The sequence below is a fragment of the Megascapheus bottae genome, chromosome 35 (assembly GCF_031878675.1).
Source record: "Megascapheus bottae isolate mThoBot1 chromosome 35, mThoBot2.hap1, whole genome shotgun sequence".
NCBI lineage: Eukaryota > Metazoa > Chordata > Mammalia > Rodentia > Geomyidae > Megascapheus > Megascapheus bottae.
This window is the reverse complement of record NC_143543.1, coordinates 3,275,412-3,293,279: the sequence shown is the minus strand read 5'-3', so window position 1 is coordinate 3,293,279 and position 17,868 is coordinate 3,275,412. Positions and strand designations below refer to the sequence as shown.

General features: G+C 47.3%; 1 protein-coding gene across 1 annotated transcript in view; it reads left to right on the top strand.

The window, feature by feature from the left end:
• Window positions 1-9,420: 9,420 nt before the first annotated feature.
• Bcat1 (branched chain amino acid transaminase 1) overlaps window positions 9,421-17,868 on the top strand; it is a 35,681-nt gene continuing 27,233 nt past the window's right edge. Inside the window, exon 1 of the mRNA XM_090324434.1 lies at window positions 9,421-9,546. Within this exon, the coding sequence (XP_090180560.1) occupies window positions 9,541-9,546 (6 nt within the window). The 5' untranslated portion in view covers window positions 9,421-9,540. The remainder of the gene's footprint in view (window positions 9,547-17,868) is intronic.

Genomic DNA, 17,868 nt, shown 5'->3' with positions numbered 1-17,868 from the left:
GGTGCTCTACCACTTGAGCCATGCCCCCAACCCTGTTTTATTGTTGTTGTTTTACTAGTTGCTTTTCAAACAAGGGCCGGCCTCAAATCCGGATCCTCTAGATTCCAGCCTCCTCAGGGGTTGGGACTCTAGACTCAGCCACTGGTACCTGGCACCCCAGTTTCTTTTTCTTTTGTTTCTTTTACATTAGCTTTATCACAGTGAGTGTGAGTCATTCACCCGTTGACCAGAACTGGTAGACACTTCAAAGAACACCTCGAAATAAATAGCAGGAGTAAATAAATAAATAGAAACAAACAACCAAACATCTGAACTGGGAAGTGTTAGGCTCACGTGAACAGCGCTTTACAGATTCTCAGAGCTTGCTGGCTGCAAAGAAGGTATAAGGAGGGGGTCCTGGGGCGGGGAATGGGGTCTCAGCCCAGAGCCCAGGTCGCAGTCACCGAGGCACCGACAAACACAACAGACAGGAGACAACCCATGCCAAGTGAGGATGTGAAAAGCAGGTGTGAAAACATGCAGAGGGTCCCGGGGCATGCACACATACACACACACACACACACACACATACACACACGCACACACTCACATACACATGCACTCATATACATACATGCACACACAGGCACACATATACATTCGATACACACATGTACCCAAATACGTACACACAGACAACATGCATACATGCATGTGTACTTACACGCATACAAGGGCACGCGTGTACACAGGCACGCATGTGCACATACACACGCATACATATGCACATACACAGATACACTTATCCACATATGCAAACACACAGAGCTACACAGGCCTGTACACATAGGCACAGATGCACACACGCATCTACATCTACATCAATGCACGCATGTGCACACACACTCAGACGTGCACCTGCAGATACACACATACACACGCACACATTGCACACATGCATATAGACACACATAGGCATGCATGTGTAGATACAGATACACACACACACACGTATGCACAATACGCAGCATCTCTTTCTCTCTTCTCTCTGTGTATTTCTGTGTCTGCCTCGTCTCTTCATTTCCCTAGGTGTCTGTCTGTCTGTCCGTCTGTCTGTGCCTCTCTATGTCTCTCTCACTGTCTCTGTCTTGCTCTTTCTCCTCCGTCTGTCGTTTCTGTTTTTTAGTCAGTCTGTCTGTCTTTCTTTTGTGTTTCTTGGTGGGTCTGTCTGTCTGGGAGGCACCAGGGAGAGGACAATCTTGTGAGCGGCCCTGCGTCTCTCACATCCGTGATTTGTGTCACAGCATGTCCACCCATCTGTCTGTCCATCTGTCCATTTGTGGATCTGCCCATCCGTCTACCTTTCCACCTGGATCTCCCCCCCCTCCCCGCCCCGCACCCCCAGGGGCGTCACAGGGGCACAATTTCAGATGCTGCTTCTTCCTCTGCAATGCCCTCGTCCTTCTCCCACAGGACTGGCAGTAGAAAAAAACAAGAAGTGGCAGTGGCGCAGTGCAGAGCAGTGACCTGTTGGGCTCTGACCAGTGACACAAAGAAGTGATTGTTTGCTGATTTCTTTGGTGTTTGTGTATGCAAAAGTTCACACCAGTACTGGAGCGCAAACTCACAGCCTGGCCACAGTGCTCTACCACTTGAACCACGCCTCCACTTCTGGTTTTCTGGTGGTTCATTGGAGATAAGAGTCTTTCAGATTCATCTGTCCTGGCTGGCTTTGAACCACCATCCTCCGATCGCAGCCTCCTGAGTCGCCAGGACAACAAGCGTGAGCCTGTGGCGCCCTGCTACAACACTGTAAGAAGTTTCCCTCTGGTGTCTTTGATAATCCTGTCACTTCTGTGGGGTTAAACTTGAATCAAATCTATTTTCAAGTCAGTGGCGAGATGTCACATGTTTATCATTCTGCACCTAGGTCAGATTTTCTATCCAATGTTCATTTTATTTATTTGGCAGTAGTGGGACTCGAACTCTGGATGTCTGGTGGCTCCCACCTGTAAATCCTAGCTACTGAGGAGGCTAAATCACGGTTCAAAGCCAGCCTGGGCAGGAAAGTCTGTGCCACTCTTCTCTGCAAATTGAACATGATGACTCGGAAGCTAGCGATGCAGATTTGCTTCTCCCGGTGGGCACAGATGTGCTGTCCAGGCTACAAGGAAAGGCCTCTCGGAAGACATTGTCACTTAGAAATGTCACCTGGAGTCAGGACACACATTTCTATTTGCGTCTTCATTCCAGTAATCCAGTTCTCTCGGTTGCATTTTCTTTTCTTTTCTTTTTGCCAGTCCTGGGTCTTGAACTCACGGCCTGGGCGCTGTCCCTGAGCTTCTTTCCCTCTAGGCTGGCGCTCTACCACTTGAACCACAGCTCCACGTCTGGTTTTCTGGTGGTTCACTGGAGATCAGAGTCTCCTGGACTTTCTCTCTGAGAAAGGGGCCATGCGGGAGGAGAGATGCCGTTCATTTGAAAGTAAAAGTAAGATGTCAGGGGAAACTGAGGAAAAGACTCTTAGCGATTGGTAGATTGATGTGAACCATGCCATCAGAGGTTCTAAACCCTTGCCTTCTGGGAGAGGAGGAGCAGGAGGAGGAAGAGGAGGAAGAATAGAAAGAGGAGGAGGAAAAAGAGAAGGAGGAAGAGGAGGAAAGGGCTGAAGAGGAGAGGAAGGAGAGGGAGAGGAAGAGAGGTGGAGGGGAGGGGAGAGGAGCAGGAGGGGAAGATGAAGGGGGGTTGGATGAGAAAGAGGGGGAGAGAAGAAGGGGAGGAGGAGTGGGCAGAGGAGGAGAGGGAGGAGGGGCAGGAGGAAGAGGACAGGGGGAGGGGCAGGAGGAGGGGGAGGAGAAGAGGAAGAAGAGGTGGAGAAGGTGAGAGAAAAGGGGAGGAAGAGGGGAGGGAGGGGGAGGGAGGGGGAGGGAGGGGGAGGGAGGGGGAGGGAGGGGATGCTGGCCCTTCTTTAGTGGTGGTTTTGGTGAGTCCACAGGCAAACACGTGGTGTCAGTCCTGTCATTTCAGTGCCTGCCTGTCTGTCTGTCTGTCTGTCTGTCTGTCTGTCTGTCTGTCTGTTTGTCTACTCGTTGTAAGAGGGGTGAATTTCCTTGTTCCATGTCAACTTCACATCTCCAATCCCTCCTGCCTCTCCTCCCTCAACACTCTGAACTGCATCCACTGGACTTTCTGCCTTCTTTCCTTCCTCCCTTCTTTCCTTCCTCCCTTCTTTTCTTCCTCCCTTCCCTTTTCTAGTACCTGGGTTTGAATTGGGGGGCCTTGTACATTTCCTCAGTCTTCACCACTCCCTACTGGCACGCTAGCGCTTGAAGCACGCCTCCAGTCTAGCATTTTGCCGGTTCCGTAGAGATTAAGGATCGCTCTGATTTGTCTGCCTTCACTGGCTTTGAACCTAGATCTTCCAGTTCAATGTCCCGAGTAGCTGGGATTACAGGTGTGAGCTACCGGCCAAGCCAGGTTCTTTTTCTCTTAGTCAAATCTTATCTGACTGAGCTGGAAGAAGAGCAACACAGACTTAAAAAAAACAAAAACAAACAAAAACACTAGATAGCTGGGCGCAGTGGCTCACACCTATAATCCTAGCTACTCAGGAGGCTGAGATCTGAGGATGGCGGTTCAAAGCCAGCCTGAGCAGGAAAGTCCATAAGAATCTTAAGTCCAATGAACCACCAAAAAAACCAGAAGTGGCACTGTGGCTCAAGTGGTAGAACACCAGCCTTGAGCTGAAGAGCTCAGGGAGCCAGAGTTCAAATCCCAGCCAGGCCCTGAGTTCAAGTCCCACCACCACCACCACCACCACAAAAGAAACTATATCATCACAGAGTGAATTTTGAAAAGAAATCTTTGGTGTTCTATGTGTGTGTGTGTGTGTCCCACAGAGGAAAACCATACACCCCTCTGTGTTGGGTGCTTTGGGGGAGAGAATATTGGGATTTGAACTCAGGTCCATGGGTTTCAACCACCTGAGTCACAGCCCCAGCTTTTTCTAGTTTTTGTTCTTGTTGCTCTGAGGCCTGGTCTTGTCTTTCTTTCCTCCCTCGTAACCCTCTCTCCTCCAGCAACATGTTGGCTAGGCAAAGTGGCTGTCACGGATCAAGAAGAGATTAATCTTAGAGATCCACCATATATTTTTTGGAAAACTATTCTTTTGAAAGCCTAGCACATAAGACTTGGTTAGAAAGAAGGGAATGCAGCTTACTTATTCTTTTTCTCTTCTTCCTTCCTTTTTTTTTTTTTGGTTGGTCATGGGACTTGAACTCTGGGCCTGGGCGCAGTCCCTGAGCTCTTCAGCTCAAGGCTACCACCCTAGCCCCTGAGCCAGAGCGCCACTTCCCGTTTTCTAGTGGTTCATTGGAGATAAGAGTCTCATGGACTTTTTATGCCCAGGCTGGCTTTGAACTGCAATCTTCAGAGCTCAGCCTCCAGAGTAGCTAGGATTATGGGTGTGAGCCGCTGGAACAAGGGTTTGAACCCAGGACCTTGCACTTTGCTCAGCTTGCTTTCTCCATGGGTTGGTGCTATTCCACTCAAACCATGCCTCCAGTCTGGGTTTTTGTTGCTGATAAGTTTTTTTGAAGAGGGAAGGAATTTTCTGCCCAGGGTGGTTTTTCCCTTCAATCCTCCTTAGGAGCTAAGATTGTAGATCTGAACCACTGGTGCCCAGCTGGAGGGATGCGCTTTAAATTCCAGATTTTCTCTTACTAACGTGTGACAGATGTAATTTCCTTCAAATGGCATTTGAAGGAAGGAGGGAGGGAGGGCCAAAAGGAAGGAGAAAAGAAAGGAAGGAAAGAAAGGAGGGAGGGAAGGAGAAGAAAGGAAGGCCCAGGGCTGGCAAGAACAAATTTTTTTTGGACAGCCTTGAACATGCTAGACAAGTGACAAACCCTGGCTATAATTCTACCCACCAAGACAAGTGTACAGTGTGTTATTTGTGTATGTGTATGATGGGTTTTGTCACATGGCTTTAAAACGTACAGTTACATTGCATTCTTTGCCTTTTCTTTTGCCAGTTGCTGGACTTGAACTCAGGGCCTGAGCACTGTCTTTGGACTTTTTCAAGGCTAGAGCTCTACCCCTTGAGCTACAGCACCACTTCTGGCTTTTTTCTATGTGTATGGTACCGAGGAATCGAACCCGGGTCTTCGTGCATGCTAGGCCAGCACTCTACCACTCGGCCATGCTCCCAGCCCATTGTTTTTCTTTTATTATTTTCATATGGTTCATGTGACATCAAGGCCAGGGACCAGTGTTCATGTCTGTAATCCTCAAGAGGCTAAGACTGGATGGGCACAGGTCAAAGCCAGCGAGGGCTGACAAATCTCAGAGGCTCTGCTCTCCAATGACCCAGGAAAAAGCTGGAGGTGGAGGCGTGGTTCAAGTGACAGAGAACCAGCCTTGAGGGAAAAAGCCAAGCGAGAGTGAGTTCAAACCCCAACACTGGTTGAAAAACGAATCCTGGTTCACGCCTGTCATCCCAGCTACCCAGAAGGCTAAGACCTGAGGATGGCAGTTCAAAGCCAACCTGGGCAGGAAAGTCTGTGAAACTCTCCTCTCCAGTGAACCTCGAAAAAGCTGTCAGGGAAGCATGGCTGAGGCGGTAGAGCGCTAGCCTTATGCAAAAACCACTGAGGGACAGTGCCTGGCTGTTCAAGCCCCGGGTCTGGTATACAAATGACAACAACAACAAAATTCCAGAACCACACACACACACACACACACACACACGAAATCAGAAGCCACAAATAATCGCGTCATATAATGTAGATTTGCCAAATGCCACAGTGCTGCAGTGATGCCTGTATTGAAACAGATCTCTTTGTGTGGTGGAGACTCTGCCTCCTGGTGCCCTCTGCTGGTCATGTATTGAAATTTAATTTAATTTACATTAATTTTAATTTTTTCCCCCTCCAATTGTCCGTCGAGTCACTTGTGCCCAGTCTTCAAATAGTCTATCACCAATTAACCATCTTTTAAAATTTTTCATTTAATACTACCACTGGGGACACATATATAATCTGATAGACTCTATGATTATATATGCATATATAATCAGGCACATATGTTCTATATATTTATAAAATTATAATATATATGCTTATATAAATATTTGTTTATATTTAAAATTAAATATTTAAAAAATATTTATATATTATATATACACATTATATTCATGTATAATCATATATTAATTTATAAAACATATAAATAATATTTTATTCATTATATAAGCATGTTTAATATATAATTATATATGATATTAATTTATGCAATACATAAATAATAAATTATCATATATCATTATATGAGCATATTTAATATATAATTCTATATTATATTAATTTATGCAATATATAAATAATAAATTATCATATATCATTATATAAGCATATTTAATATATAATTCTATGGTATATTAATTTATGCAATATATAAATAATATAAGACAAAATAACAAATAAATAGAATTCATAACATAATTATGTATTTTATAATATGCTATATTAATATATGAAACACTGTATGTTATACAACATAATACTATATTATAAAATATATCACATATTCTATACCATCTATAATAATAGATGATATGTTAATATATAATATGTAATCATACATAATATATAATATATATCATAGATAGATAGATAGATAGATAGATAGATAGATAACCACCAGAAAGGCATAAGTGGAGCTGTGGTAGAGCAGTAACCTTGAGCAGAAGAGCTAAGAAACAGCACCCAGGCCCTGAGTTCAAACCCCAGGACCAGCACACACACACACACACACACAGACACACACACACACTCAGACATTCAGTGTCTAATAGGCAAGGAACATCTATTCTAGGAAGCTCACAAGTTAGAACCTGCATGTCCTGGAAGACTCCAAGACTTCCATGTGAATTTGGCCACCACCACTGTGGTCACTTCTCACCATTCTGACACTGAACTTCCAGGCAAGATCCAGAGAGAGGTAGGACGACTCCACTGGGGGAGAGACGTTCCCCCCTTCCCCCCGAATCTTCCCTGTGTCTTCCCCATCCTGCCAGATTAGAGCCCCACTCTGAACACCTCCCCTCATTAACTCCTTTAAGGACTTAGCTGCAGATCCGCCATGCGGCCACAGCTGTGAACTGGGGCTTTGTAGTTTGAGTAGGAGTTTGAGTAGGAGGAGTTGGATCAAGCAAGATCCAAACAATAGCATCTAGAAACTTCTTTCACAGTGTTTCAGATGCAACTTCTGTTTTTTTAAAAAAAATTAATTATTACTCTGTGTGTGTGTGTGTGTGTGTGTGTGTGTGTGTGTGTGTGTGTGTGTGTGTGTGTCCTAGTGCAAGTGTTTAAACCTGGGTCCTATGGCCCTGTCCCTGAACTTTTTCCCTTCCAAGCTAATGCTCTACCACTTGAGCCACTTCACTTCTGGCTTTTAGTGGGTCCCTGAAGATCAGAGTCTCACACACTTTCCTGCTCAGGTTGGCTTTGAACCGTGATACTCCAGATCTCAGCCGGTAGAGTGGCTAGGGTGACAGGCGTGAAGCCACCCATTGTCTGCACGTGGGTTTTTGACCACAACAACTAGTCAATGTCTCCCAAGATCTTTGCTCCAACCAGACTTTCAAGAACCTGGGATTTTTTTTTTTTTTTGGCTTTAGGGCAGGCTGGTTTTTGCCCTGATTTTCTGCTAGCTAACTCCACATTGGTATTTAGAGTCTTAGAACCTTCAAACCCTGCTAGAGCTCAGCTTTCAGCACAGTGGTTCTCTCTGTGATCCTGAGAATCATGGCTCAAAGTCAACCTGGAAGGCTGGATACCTGTCATCCTAGCTACTCAGGAGGCTGAGATCTGAGGATCACGGTTCAAAGCCAGCCCGGACACTAAAGACTGTGAGAGTCTTATCTCCAATGAACCATTAGAAAACCAGACGTGGAGCTGTGGCTCAAGTGGTAGAGCGCCAGCCTTGAGCAAAAAGAACCTCAGGGATAACGCCTAGGCCCGGAGTTTAATTTAGCACATACATACCATAATGAAAACATTTCTTCCTCTATGAGTTTTCCTACCTTTTAGTTTGTTTCCTTGAGCACAAGAGGCATCATAATAAACAGAAAAATAGCTACTTAGCAGGCTGCAATGCAGAGGATGGGAATTCAAGGCCAGCTCGAGCAGAAAAGTCCTCAGGACATCGTCTTGAAAATACTCAGCAAAAAGCAGAGTTGGCTCAGGTGGTAGAGCACCCAGCCTTCAACAGAAAACCCAAGGAGATGAGAAGAGGAGGCCTTGAGTTCAAGCCCCAGTAAAGGCAATAAAAATAAATCCTCAAGTCTAATAGGTTAACATTACTCTCACACATAATGTTTTTTTTATAATATTGAGAGTATGGAATATTATTCCAATACCTTTTCACATCAGCAGTAATCATATTTTGTAATTATCTTCGAGTAAACGTAACACCCAAATCCTCAACTAACTTAAAATTCTGGACAGTAGTAAATCGATTTAACAGTGCATCTTTGGTTACCTCGACAGTTTTAGGTGATGCAATCACTGACCAGTGAATACCATTCTGGAAACAAATCTATTCTTCTTTTAATGGGACGGAACGAGTCACTTTACACTGTGCAAAAGGTACATATTTTCCCAGAGATCATGGCTCACTCTTGTAATCCCGGCTACTCAGGAGGCTGAGATGGGAGGATTGAGATTCAAAGCCACCAGGAATTGAGAAATCCAGTGAGATCCTAATCTCCTCCAACAAGACGTGTGTGTGTGTGTGTGTGTGTGTGTGTGTGTGTGTGTGTGTGTGTGTGTCCTGGGGCTTGAACTCAGGGTCTAGACACTCCCTGAGCTCTTCAGCTCAAGGCTGGCACTCGACCACTTGAGCCACGACGCCACTTCTGGTTTTCTGGTGCTTCCTTGGAGATAAGAGGATCATAGACTTTCCTTCCCAGGCTGGCTTTGAACCCTGCTCCTCATCTCTCAGCCTCCTGAGTAGCTGGGATGACAGGCGGGAGCCACCCTCACCCAGCCAAAAAAAAGAGTTGTGTTTTGCTGTATGACTGGAGTGAGAGAGCACTGGTCTTGAAGAATAGAAATTATTATTATTATTATTAATAATTATAATAAATAGCTAAGGGACAGCACCCAGATCCTGAGTTCAAGTTCCAATGTGGGTAAAAAACAAAACAAGCAAAATAAATAAATAAATGAAACAAAGCACAACCCTTGCAAGACTTCTGTTTTTATAATGGGGAGTCGCTTTGGTGATCCTGAAAAGTAACATTTTTATGAATCCCCACTCCCCCCACCGCCAAAATATTAGTTGCTGGTTCTGTGCTGGCCATCTGGGGGCAGCAGATGGCAGCTTTCTCCTGCACATGTGATCTGCAGAGCCGAGCAGAGCAGAACCCAGCAGAGTCACCACACACCAGACTGGTCCAGGGTCGCCACGTGTCTGCTGCAGGCTTGGCTGCAGCAGAAGCAGAGAGGAAGCTGAAGTCGCCCTGGGATTGATTTTCCTCTCTCTCATTCCAGCACAGCCATGAAGGTAAAGCCATTTTTTAATACCTCTGCTCAAATCCATCGAGAAATTCATGCAAGGCCTCTATCTTCACCTTCTCTTCTGTGGGTAGCAGGAAGATGGGGGGGGGGAGGCTTTGTTCTTCTAGAGATGCCCAGAAAGTCCTGGATCAGAGTATCTGGGGAGGGGGGTGGGTGGGTGGGGGTTATTGTAAAAGTCAGGCGGTGAATCAGAAGCAGGTGATATATGTTCATCAGTGTCACCCCTGCCCCCATCTTTCCTCTTCTTCTTCCTCCATTGTTCATGTTACAGATGAGTGCATTTAAGGATGAGGGATCTGGGGTGTCCCTGTAAAAGGGGGGGGTGCCTGTCGATATGGAGATTGGAAGGAGAAATTGAGCCTCAGCCTGGTTTATTTTATTTCATTTTAAAAAAAAATCGTGCTTTCAATGTGAAAGATGGGCTTCCGTCCATTGTGAATGGCACAGATTTAGTTCCCTGTGGGAGAAATCGAATCCCGGCAATGGTTATCCTGATCTGAAGGAATTAACCAGCGTAGGTGACAGTCACTTCTGAAATTGTGGGTAAAGGGAGGAATGGGGGGGGGTAGATCCAGGGTCCAGGTCTTCAGGAAGGGAAGGGACAGGGGGTTTTCTTTTTCTGAATTCGTGACTGAAAAGTTGCTATGGCATTTCAGCTCCAGATTCAGCTTTAAAAATATATATATATATTTATTTATATATGTATATTATATATATATTTATATATACGTAAATATATATATTATTTTATTTTATTTTCCATAGAAACAATGCAGAAAGGGCCAAATGGGTGTGTGTACTCAGTCACATTTAGGAATAATCATAATCATAATAAAAATCTTTTTGTTTTTCATCCCCAATATGGGGGTGAACTTAAAAGCTTGCTTCCTTCCTTTTTTTTTTTTTGTGGGTTGTGGGACTTGAACTCTGGGCCTGGGTACTGTCCCTGAGCTCTTCAGCTCAAGGCCACCACCCTACCCTTTGAGCCACAGTACCACTTCTGGTTTTCTGGTGGTTCATTGGAGATAAGAGTCTCAGGGAATTTAGTGCCAGGGCTGGCTTTGAACTGTGATCCTCAGATCTCAGCCTTCTGAGTAGCTGGGATTACAAGCGTGAGCCACCACACCCGGCTTTCAATTAAGCTTTATTTCTGTTTTCAAAGGAGAGACGAATGAACTCTTCGCTTCTTTGAACATTAACCCCCAGTTTCATTGAGAAGAAATAATATATTTGCGATGTTGTTTATATAAATTATATACATATAAACATATAATTTTATATATAACATATACAAATATAAGTATAAATGTATAAATATAAATACATAGTGTATTATCTATATATAACGATAAGTGCATTTTTATGATTATATAGAAATAACATAAATATACATGCACACTTATGTTTCTATGTAAATAATATATAAATATATATATATAAATATATAATACATACATATATTATATACATATATAATTTTTTTGGTCTGCTAATCCCCCCCCCAAATTCCACCACCAGCAGTCACAGGAGTGTGGAATGAAATCTTGTGGATTGCAAAGATTCTGCGAATGAGTCACCGAAAAGTTTAGTAACTTCTCTGGGCGTAGTGGGGCTATGGGTAAGCCTGTTTCCTGCTTCAGGTTGCATGGAAAAATTCACTTAGGTCAAATGGCCCTGAGTGAGTAAACGTTTAAAAGAATCAAGAGAAGAAATCTTCCCTTCCCACCATTGCCTGGTTCTGGGTGGAGTGATTGTGGCTAGGATAAGTTTTCTTTCTTTCTTGTTTTCTTTCCTAGGTACCCAGATTCTTTAACAGTAGCTCTACGGTAGCCTTATCTCTTTTTACCACCTGGGGCTGTGAAGCAGGTTTTGCTTGTCAGGCCTGCCAGTCTGGAGTCTGAGATTTGAGGATCACCATTTGAGCCTGGAAATTTCCATAAAACTCTTAACCTCCTATTTCCTTAAGAAGAAGAAGCCAGAAGTGTGTGGCTCAAATGGCACAACTCTAGCCTTGGTTAAAGTAAAAAGCTTAAGGGACAGCCCTCAGGCCCCGAGTTCAAGCTCCAGGGCCATCACCTGCTCCTAGGGTTTAAATGATTGAAAGTGATAAAGCAGGATTCAGTGCTCAGTCCTTCCGCAGAGGGTGCCTGGCTTTCCTCTCTGGTAGGGGAAGGGTTAGATAAAGGCCTGGGGTAGGGCAATTGAAATTCCTGGGCTCCACCCGGGGGCCCTAAGGTCAGGCTTGGAAATGCAAAGGGGTTAAGTCAGCGGCTATTTCCTGCTGGGGAAATAAAATCTGTGGAGTCTCTCTGTGGAGCTGAGGCTCTGGGCCTCAAGTTCCCCAAGATCAAGGTCAGAGTTTCCCGTGAAACCCTTTAGAAGTTGGCTCAGAAATAGAACACATGACTTGAACCAATAATAATAATAATAATAATAATAAAGCCAAGCAGAGCTCTGAGTTCAAGACACAGTAGTGGCACAGGAAGGAAGGAAGAAAGAAAAGAAGGAAGGAAGGAGAAAAAATCTGAGGCGATCTATTTGAAAGAATTTCTGGTGTAATCTATAATTAATATTCATATAAAATAATATATAATATGTACTCTAATATATAATAATATACAACATATAGTCATGATATATATCATATACTATATATTGGTGTCAGTGGCTCACGCCTGAGATCTGAGGACCCCAGTTCACAGTTCAAAGTTAGCCAGGGAAGGAAAGTGTATGAGATTTTTGTTGTGGTGGTGGTTGTGAGATTTGAACTCTGGGCCCGGGCATTGTCCCTGAGCTCTTCAGCTTGAGGCTACCTCCTTGCCCCTGGAGCCACAGCACCACTTCCAGTTTTCTAGTGGTTAACTGGAGATACGAGTCTCGTGGATTTTTTTTTTTTTTTAGTGCTGGGGTTGGCTTTGAACCCGTGATCCTCAGATCTCAGCTTCCTGAGTAGCTAGCCACCTCGCCCTGCTATGAGATTGTTATCTTCAAGCAATCACCAAAAGGCTTCTGATTTTCAACTCATCAACAAAAGGCAGGAAGTGGCACTGTGGCTCCATTGGTAACACGCCAAGTTGAGTTCAGGGACAGCACCGGGGCACCAAGTTCGAGCCCCCCAAACTGCACACGCAGAGGGGAAAAAAAAGGAGTCATAATTAGGCATAGCTCATGCCCCTAACCTTAGCTATTCTAGAGGCTGAGATGTGAGGATGAGAGTTTGATGCCAACCTAGGCAGGAAAAAGACAAATACATGTATTTATTTATTTATCTATTTATTTCAAAATAGTCTAAAAATCAAGGCGATATCCCAACACTCAGTTAAAGTAGCTAAGCAGTCTTGATTGGAGAGGCTAACAGTCTGCCAGGCTGGTCAGTTACCAAGATCTGCAGTCCGGAATAGAAGTTGTGCCAAGCTTTTATTCTTGTCAGTGGTAAGACTTGAACTCAGGTCCTGGGTGCGATCCCTGAGGTCTTTCACAAGATGGCTTGTTCTCACCCCCAGGCCTTGGAGCTGGGTAGACGCTGGCCAACTTCTTTCTTTTCTGTTTTATTTTTTGTCTTTTTGTTCCTGTCAGTCCTGGGTCTTGAACTCAGGGCTTTCTCAAGGTTAGGGCTCTACCACTTGAGCCACAGCACCACTTCCTGCTTTTTCCCATGCACCGTGGTACTGAGGAATCAAACTCACGGCTTCATGCATGCACTCTACCACTAGGCCACACTCCTGGCTCCCCAGCTTCTCCTTTCTAAGGGACCGTCCTTTGGTTTTCCGGTGGTTCCTTGGACATAAAAGAGTCTCATGGTCTTTCCTGTGCGCATTGGCTTTGAATCGTGATCCTCATATTTCAGCCTCCTGAGTATCTGGTATGACAGGTACAAGCCCCATTTCTCCTTAGCAAAGGGCTGGGAAAAGATTTCAACCAACCTGAGCAAGCCCAGCACAGTTTTTCCATGGTTGGTGCAAGGAGAGAGCAAGGAGAGAGAGATGGAGGAGATTTGGGACTGAGAGTCTGAGCTAATCCTCTTGCTGTGCAATCTTTGTTTTGCTTTTTTGGGGGGAACAATGAGGGCTTTAAAGCCAACTTTGCACATTGACACAATGCATATTGTGACAAAGGACACTTCCAGGCAGTGCTCATTGAATCCTAGAGTTTAGAAAGAAAAAAAAAAGGAGAAAAACAATTCATGAGGACATTTTGCACTTTTAGCTCTATCAAGAAACCATTATTCTTTCTAGCTTATTTTTGTAGCTTCTGTTAGAGGGACTCAAGAAACAACTGCTCAAAAAATCTGTATTGCTATGGAGTGCGTTTATATTCTGACTTTGATCTGTTCCTTCATTCTCTTTCTCATATTTCTTTTTTTTATTGCATATACTGAGGGTTGGTATTTGGCTATTTTGACCAATTCCCATGTGTCTTTTTGTGAAATGTTGTTGAATTGAAGTCCTTTTGGACAACTAAGATTTTTATATATACAGAGAGATTATATTTATATATTTATAATTATATTTTACATTTTAGAATGCATAATTCCATTTCTAACAGATTTTGTAATTAATAATTTATATATGATTATTATATACAAATATAAGTTATCTTTATACATAAATTCTTTACAAAGGAGCAAAGTGGACCAGGAAATGGAGAATATCATGTTGGCTCATTTACAATTTCAATTTCCAAGAGGGAGGCTGTAGATGAAGGCTCTGGAATGGAGGCTGTGGGGGTGGATGGAGGAGGGGAGGATTCAGGGATGGCTCACCTGGATCAAGATACTGGCTGGGTTGGTGGTGGGTAGAGCTGTGCAGCTGGGGTCTTTGGGTAACCCATGATGGTGTCACCAGCGGGGCCAGGAAGGAGACAGGACAGTGAAAAGGCAGATTGTGAGATGAAGGACTCACAGTGGGCTGTAAACAGGTTGTCTTGTGCAGTTGTGATTGATTGCTCAAGGCTTGTGCTCTACCACTTGAGCCACAGCTCCATTTCCTGCTTTGGGGTGGTTGATTGGAGAGAAGTGTCTCATAGACCTTCTTGTCTGGGGTTGGCTTTGAACCCTGATCCTCAGGTCTCAGCCCTTCTCAGTAGCTGGGTTTACAGGTGTGAACGCAGGCATTTGGCTGTATGATTGAGTTGTGCTCATAAAGGGACCTGATGTGTCGATGGGCTCATTTCATTTATTATGCAACAGAGGCATCATGGACATCATTATTAAATAAACGAATGTGGATACGATTCGGGAATGTGGGCCCCCCGCCCCTATCTGCAGTTGTGATATTTGGGAAAGAAGTGCTACCCAGCCAGGCTGGCTGAACCATCTTTCCTCTGATCTCTGCCTCCTGAGCGGCTGGGGTTACAGGTGTGTTCCACAGATAGCTCTTTGGGGATCTGTTTTGCCTAAAGACAATGCCTAGCGGACAGCACACAATTTAAGGGGTGCTGAAGTGGTGCCCCACAATCGCAGAGGTAGAATGCCAGGGGATGTGCAGTGTTAAGAAGATCCAGCCCTCTCCTCCTTTACTTCACACACCTGGGGGGGCAGGGAATTGAGGCCAGGCCCCAAGGCCAGGAGGGAGGGCAGAACCCACCTGGGGCCCTCGATTGCCTGGGAGGGGCAGTCCGGTAAGGTGCATTCTTGGGGTCTGCTGGAGACCCAGAGGTGATAGAGACTCAGGGATGATAGAGGCTGGAGGTGGTGGAGGCCTGGAGGCGATGGAGACCCAGAAGTGATGGAGGTCTGGAGGGTGATAGAGACCCGGAGGTGATGGAGGCCCAGAGGTGATGGAGACTCTGGGATGATAGAGGCTGGAGGTGGTGGAGACCTGGGGGTGCTGGAGACCCAGAAGTGATGGAGGAACAGAGGTGATAGAGGTCCAGAGGTGATACCCAGAGGTGATGGAGGTTCCAGAGGTGATGGAGACTCTGGGATGATAGAGGCTGGAGGTGGTGGAGACCTGGGGGTGCTGGAGACCCAGAAGTGATGGAGGAACAGAGGTGATAGAGGTCCAGAGGTGATACCCAGAGGTGATGGAGGTTCCAGAGGTGATGGAGACTCTGGGATGATAGAGGCTGGAGGTGGTGGAGACCTGGGGGTGATGGAGACCCAGAAGTGACGGAGGACAGGAGGCGATAGAGGCCCAGAGGTGATACCAGAGGTGATGGGGTTCCAGAGGTGATGGAGGCCCAGAGAGTGATGGAGACTCTGGGATGATAGAGGCTGGGAGGGTGGTGGAGGCCTGGAGGCGATGGAGACCCAGAAGTGATGGAGGAACAGAGGTGATAGAGGTCCAGAGGTGATACCCAGAGGTGATGGAGGTTCCAGAGGTGATGGAGACTCTGGGATGATAGAGGCTGGAGGTGGTGGAGACCTGGGGGTGCTGAGACCCAGAAGTGATGGAGGAACAGAGGTGATAGAGGTCCAGAGGTGATACCCAGAGGTGATGGAGGTTCCAGAGGTGATGGAGACTCTGGGATGATAGAGGCTGGAGTGGTGGAGACCTGGGGTGATGGAGACCCAGAAGTGACGGAGGACAGGAGGCGATAGAGGCCCAGAGGTTGACACCAGAGGTGATGGGGGGTTCCAGAGGTGATGGAGGCCCAGAGGTGATGGAGACTCTGGGATGATAGAGGCTGGAGGTGGTGGAGGCCTGGGGGTGATGGAGGCCCAGAAGTGATGGAGGAACGGAGGTGACAGAGGTCCAGAGGTGATACCCAGAGGTGATGGAGACCAGAGTGATGGAGACTCTGAATGATAGAGGTTCAGAGGTGATGGAGGCCCAGAAGTGATGGAGGAACGGAGGTGACAGAGGTCCAGAGGTGATACCCAGAGGTGATGGGGTTCCAGAGGTGATGGAGACCAGAGATGATAGAGGTCCAGAGGTGATGGAGACCCAGAGATGATAGAGGTCCAGGAGGTGATGGAGACCCAGAGATGATAGAGGTCCAGAGGTGATGGAGACTCAGAGATAATAGAGGTCCAGAGGGTGCTGGAAGCCAGTGATGGTGGGGGCTGGGAGGTGATGGAGACCCGGAGGTGATGGAGGCCCAGGCCAGGATCGGAGAGAGTTGGCGTTGGAGTCAGTGAGCTCGCGGTATCTGCTGGAGAGCCAGGGATGATGGAGCCGGGGTGGTGGAGGTCTGACCTTGGCAGTGGCTTCTGTTTGGGGTGGGGGGGTGGGGGCACAGCACAGAGCCACGCGGTGCCTGGAGCCTGCGCTGAGGGCGCAGACCCTGCAGCCTCTTTGCTACTGCGTCCTCCAAAACCGGGTCCCGTCCCTGCCTTCCTCCACTCCATGTCCCCTACCCCAGGGGGCAAGGTCCTCTCCCTCCCTCCCTCCCTCCCCTCTTCCCCTCCTCCCATCCTTCCTTCCCTCCCATACCTGCCCTCCCCTCCTACCCCTCCTCCCCTACCCCTCTCTCTCCCTCTCCCACACCCTCCCCTCTCCCCATCCCCTCCCCTCCCCTCTCTCCTCCTCACCCCTTCCCCTCCCCTCTTCCTCCTCTCCCCCTCCCCCTTTGTCTCTCTCCCCCTCCCATACCTCTTCTCTTCCTCCCCTCTCTCCCCTCTCCCCTCCTCCCCTCCTCTCCCCATCCCCTCCCCTCCTCCCTCTCTCCCCCTTCCCACCCCCCTCTCCCCCTCCTCTCTCCTCCCCCTCCACTCTCTCCCCGTCCCCTCTCTCCCCCTCCCCTCTCTTCCCCTCCCCTCTCTCCCCCTCCCCTCTCTTCCCCTCCCCTCTCTCCCCCTCCCCTCTCTCCCCTCCCTCTCTTCCCCTCCCCTCTCTCCCCATCCCTTCCCCCCTCTCCCCATCCCCCCTCCCCCCCTCCCCCTCCCATCCGGGGGGACCCCCCCCCCGCCCGGGGCCCCGGTGGAGGGCTCTCGGCGGGCGTCCTCGTCCTCCTCCCAGTCAGGTCCCCGGCTCCTCCTCCCCTCTTCTCCCCAGGACCCCGGCCGGGCGGGGCGCAGCGGCCGCCACGCCGCGGGGACAATCGCGCCCTTGTTCCCCTCCCGCCGCCGCCGCCATCGGGGTGACCTGGAATTCTACCCTGTCCTCCCGGAGGTCCCGGGACTCGTGACCCGGGCGGGGCGGGGACGGACGGATGGACGGACAGACGGGACAGACAGACAGACAGACAGACAGACAGGCAGGGCAGGCAGATAGACAGAGACACAGACAGACAGACAGACAGACAGACAGACAGACAGACAGGCAGGCAGGCAGGCAGGCAGGCAGGCAGGCAGGCAGGCAGGCAGATAGACAGAGACACAGACAGACAGACAGACAGGCAGGCAGATAGACAGAGACACAGACAA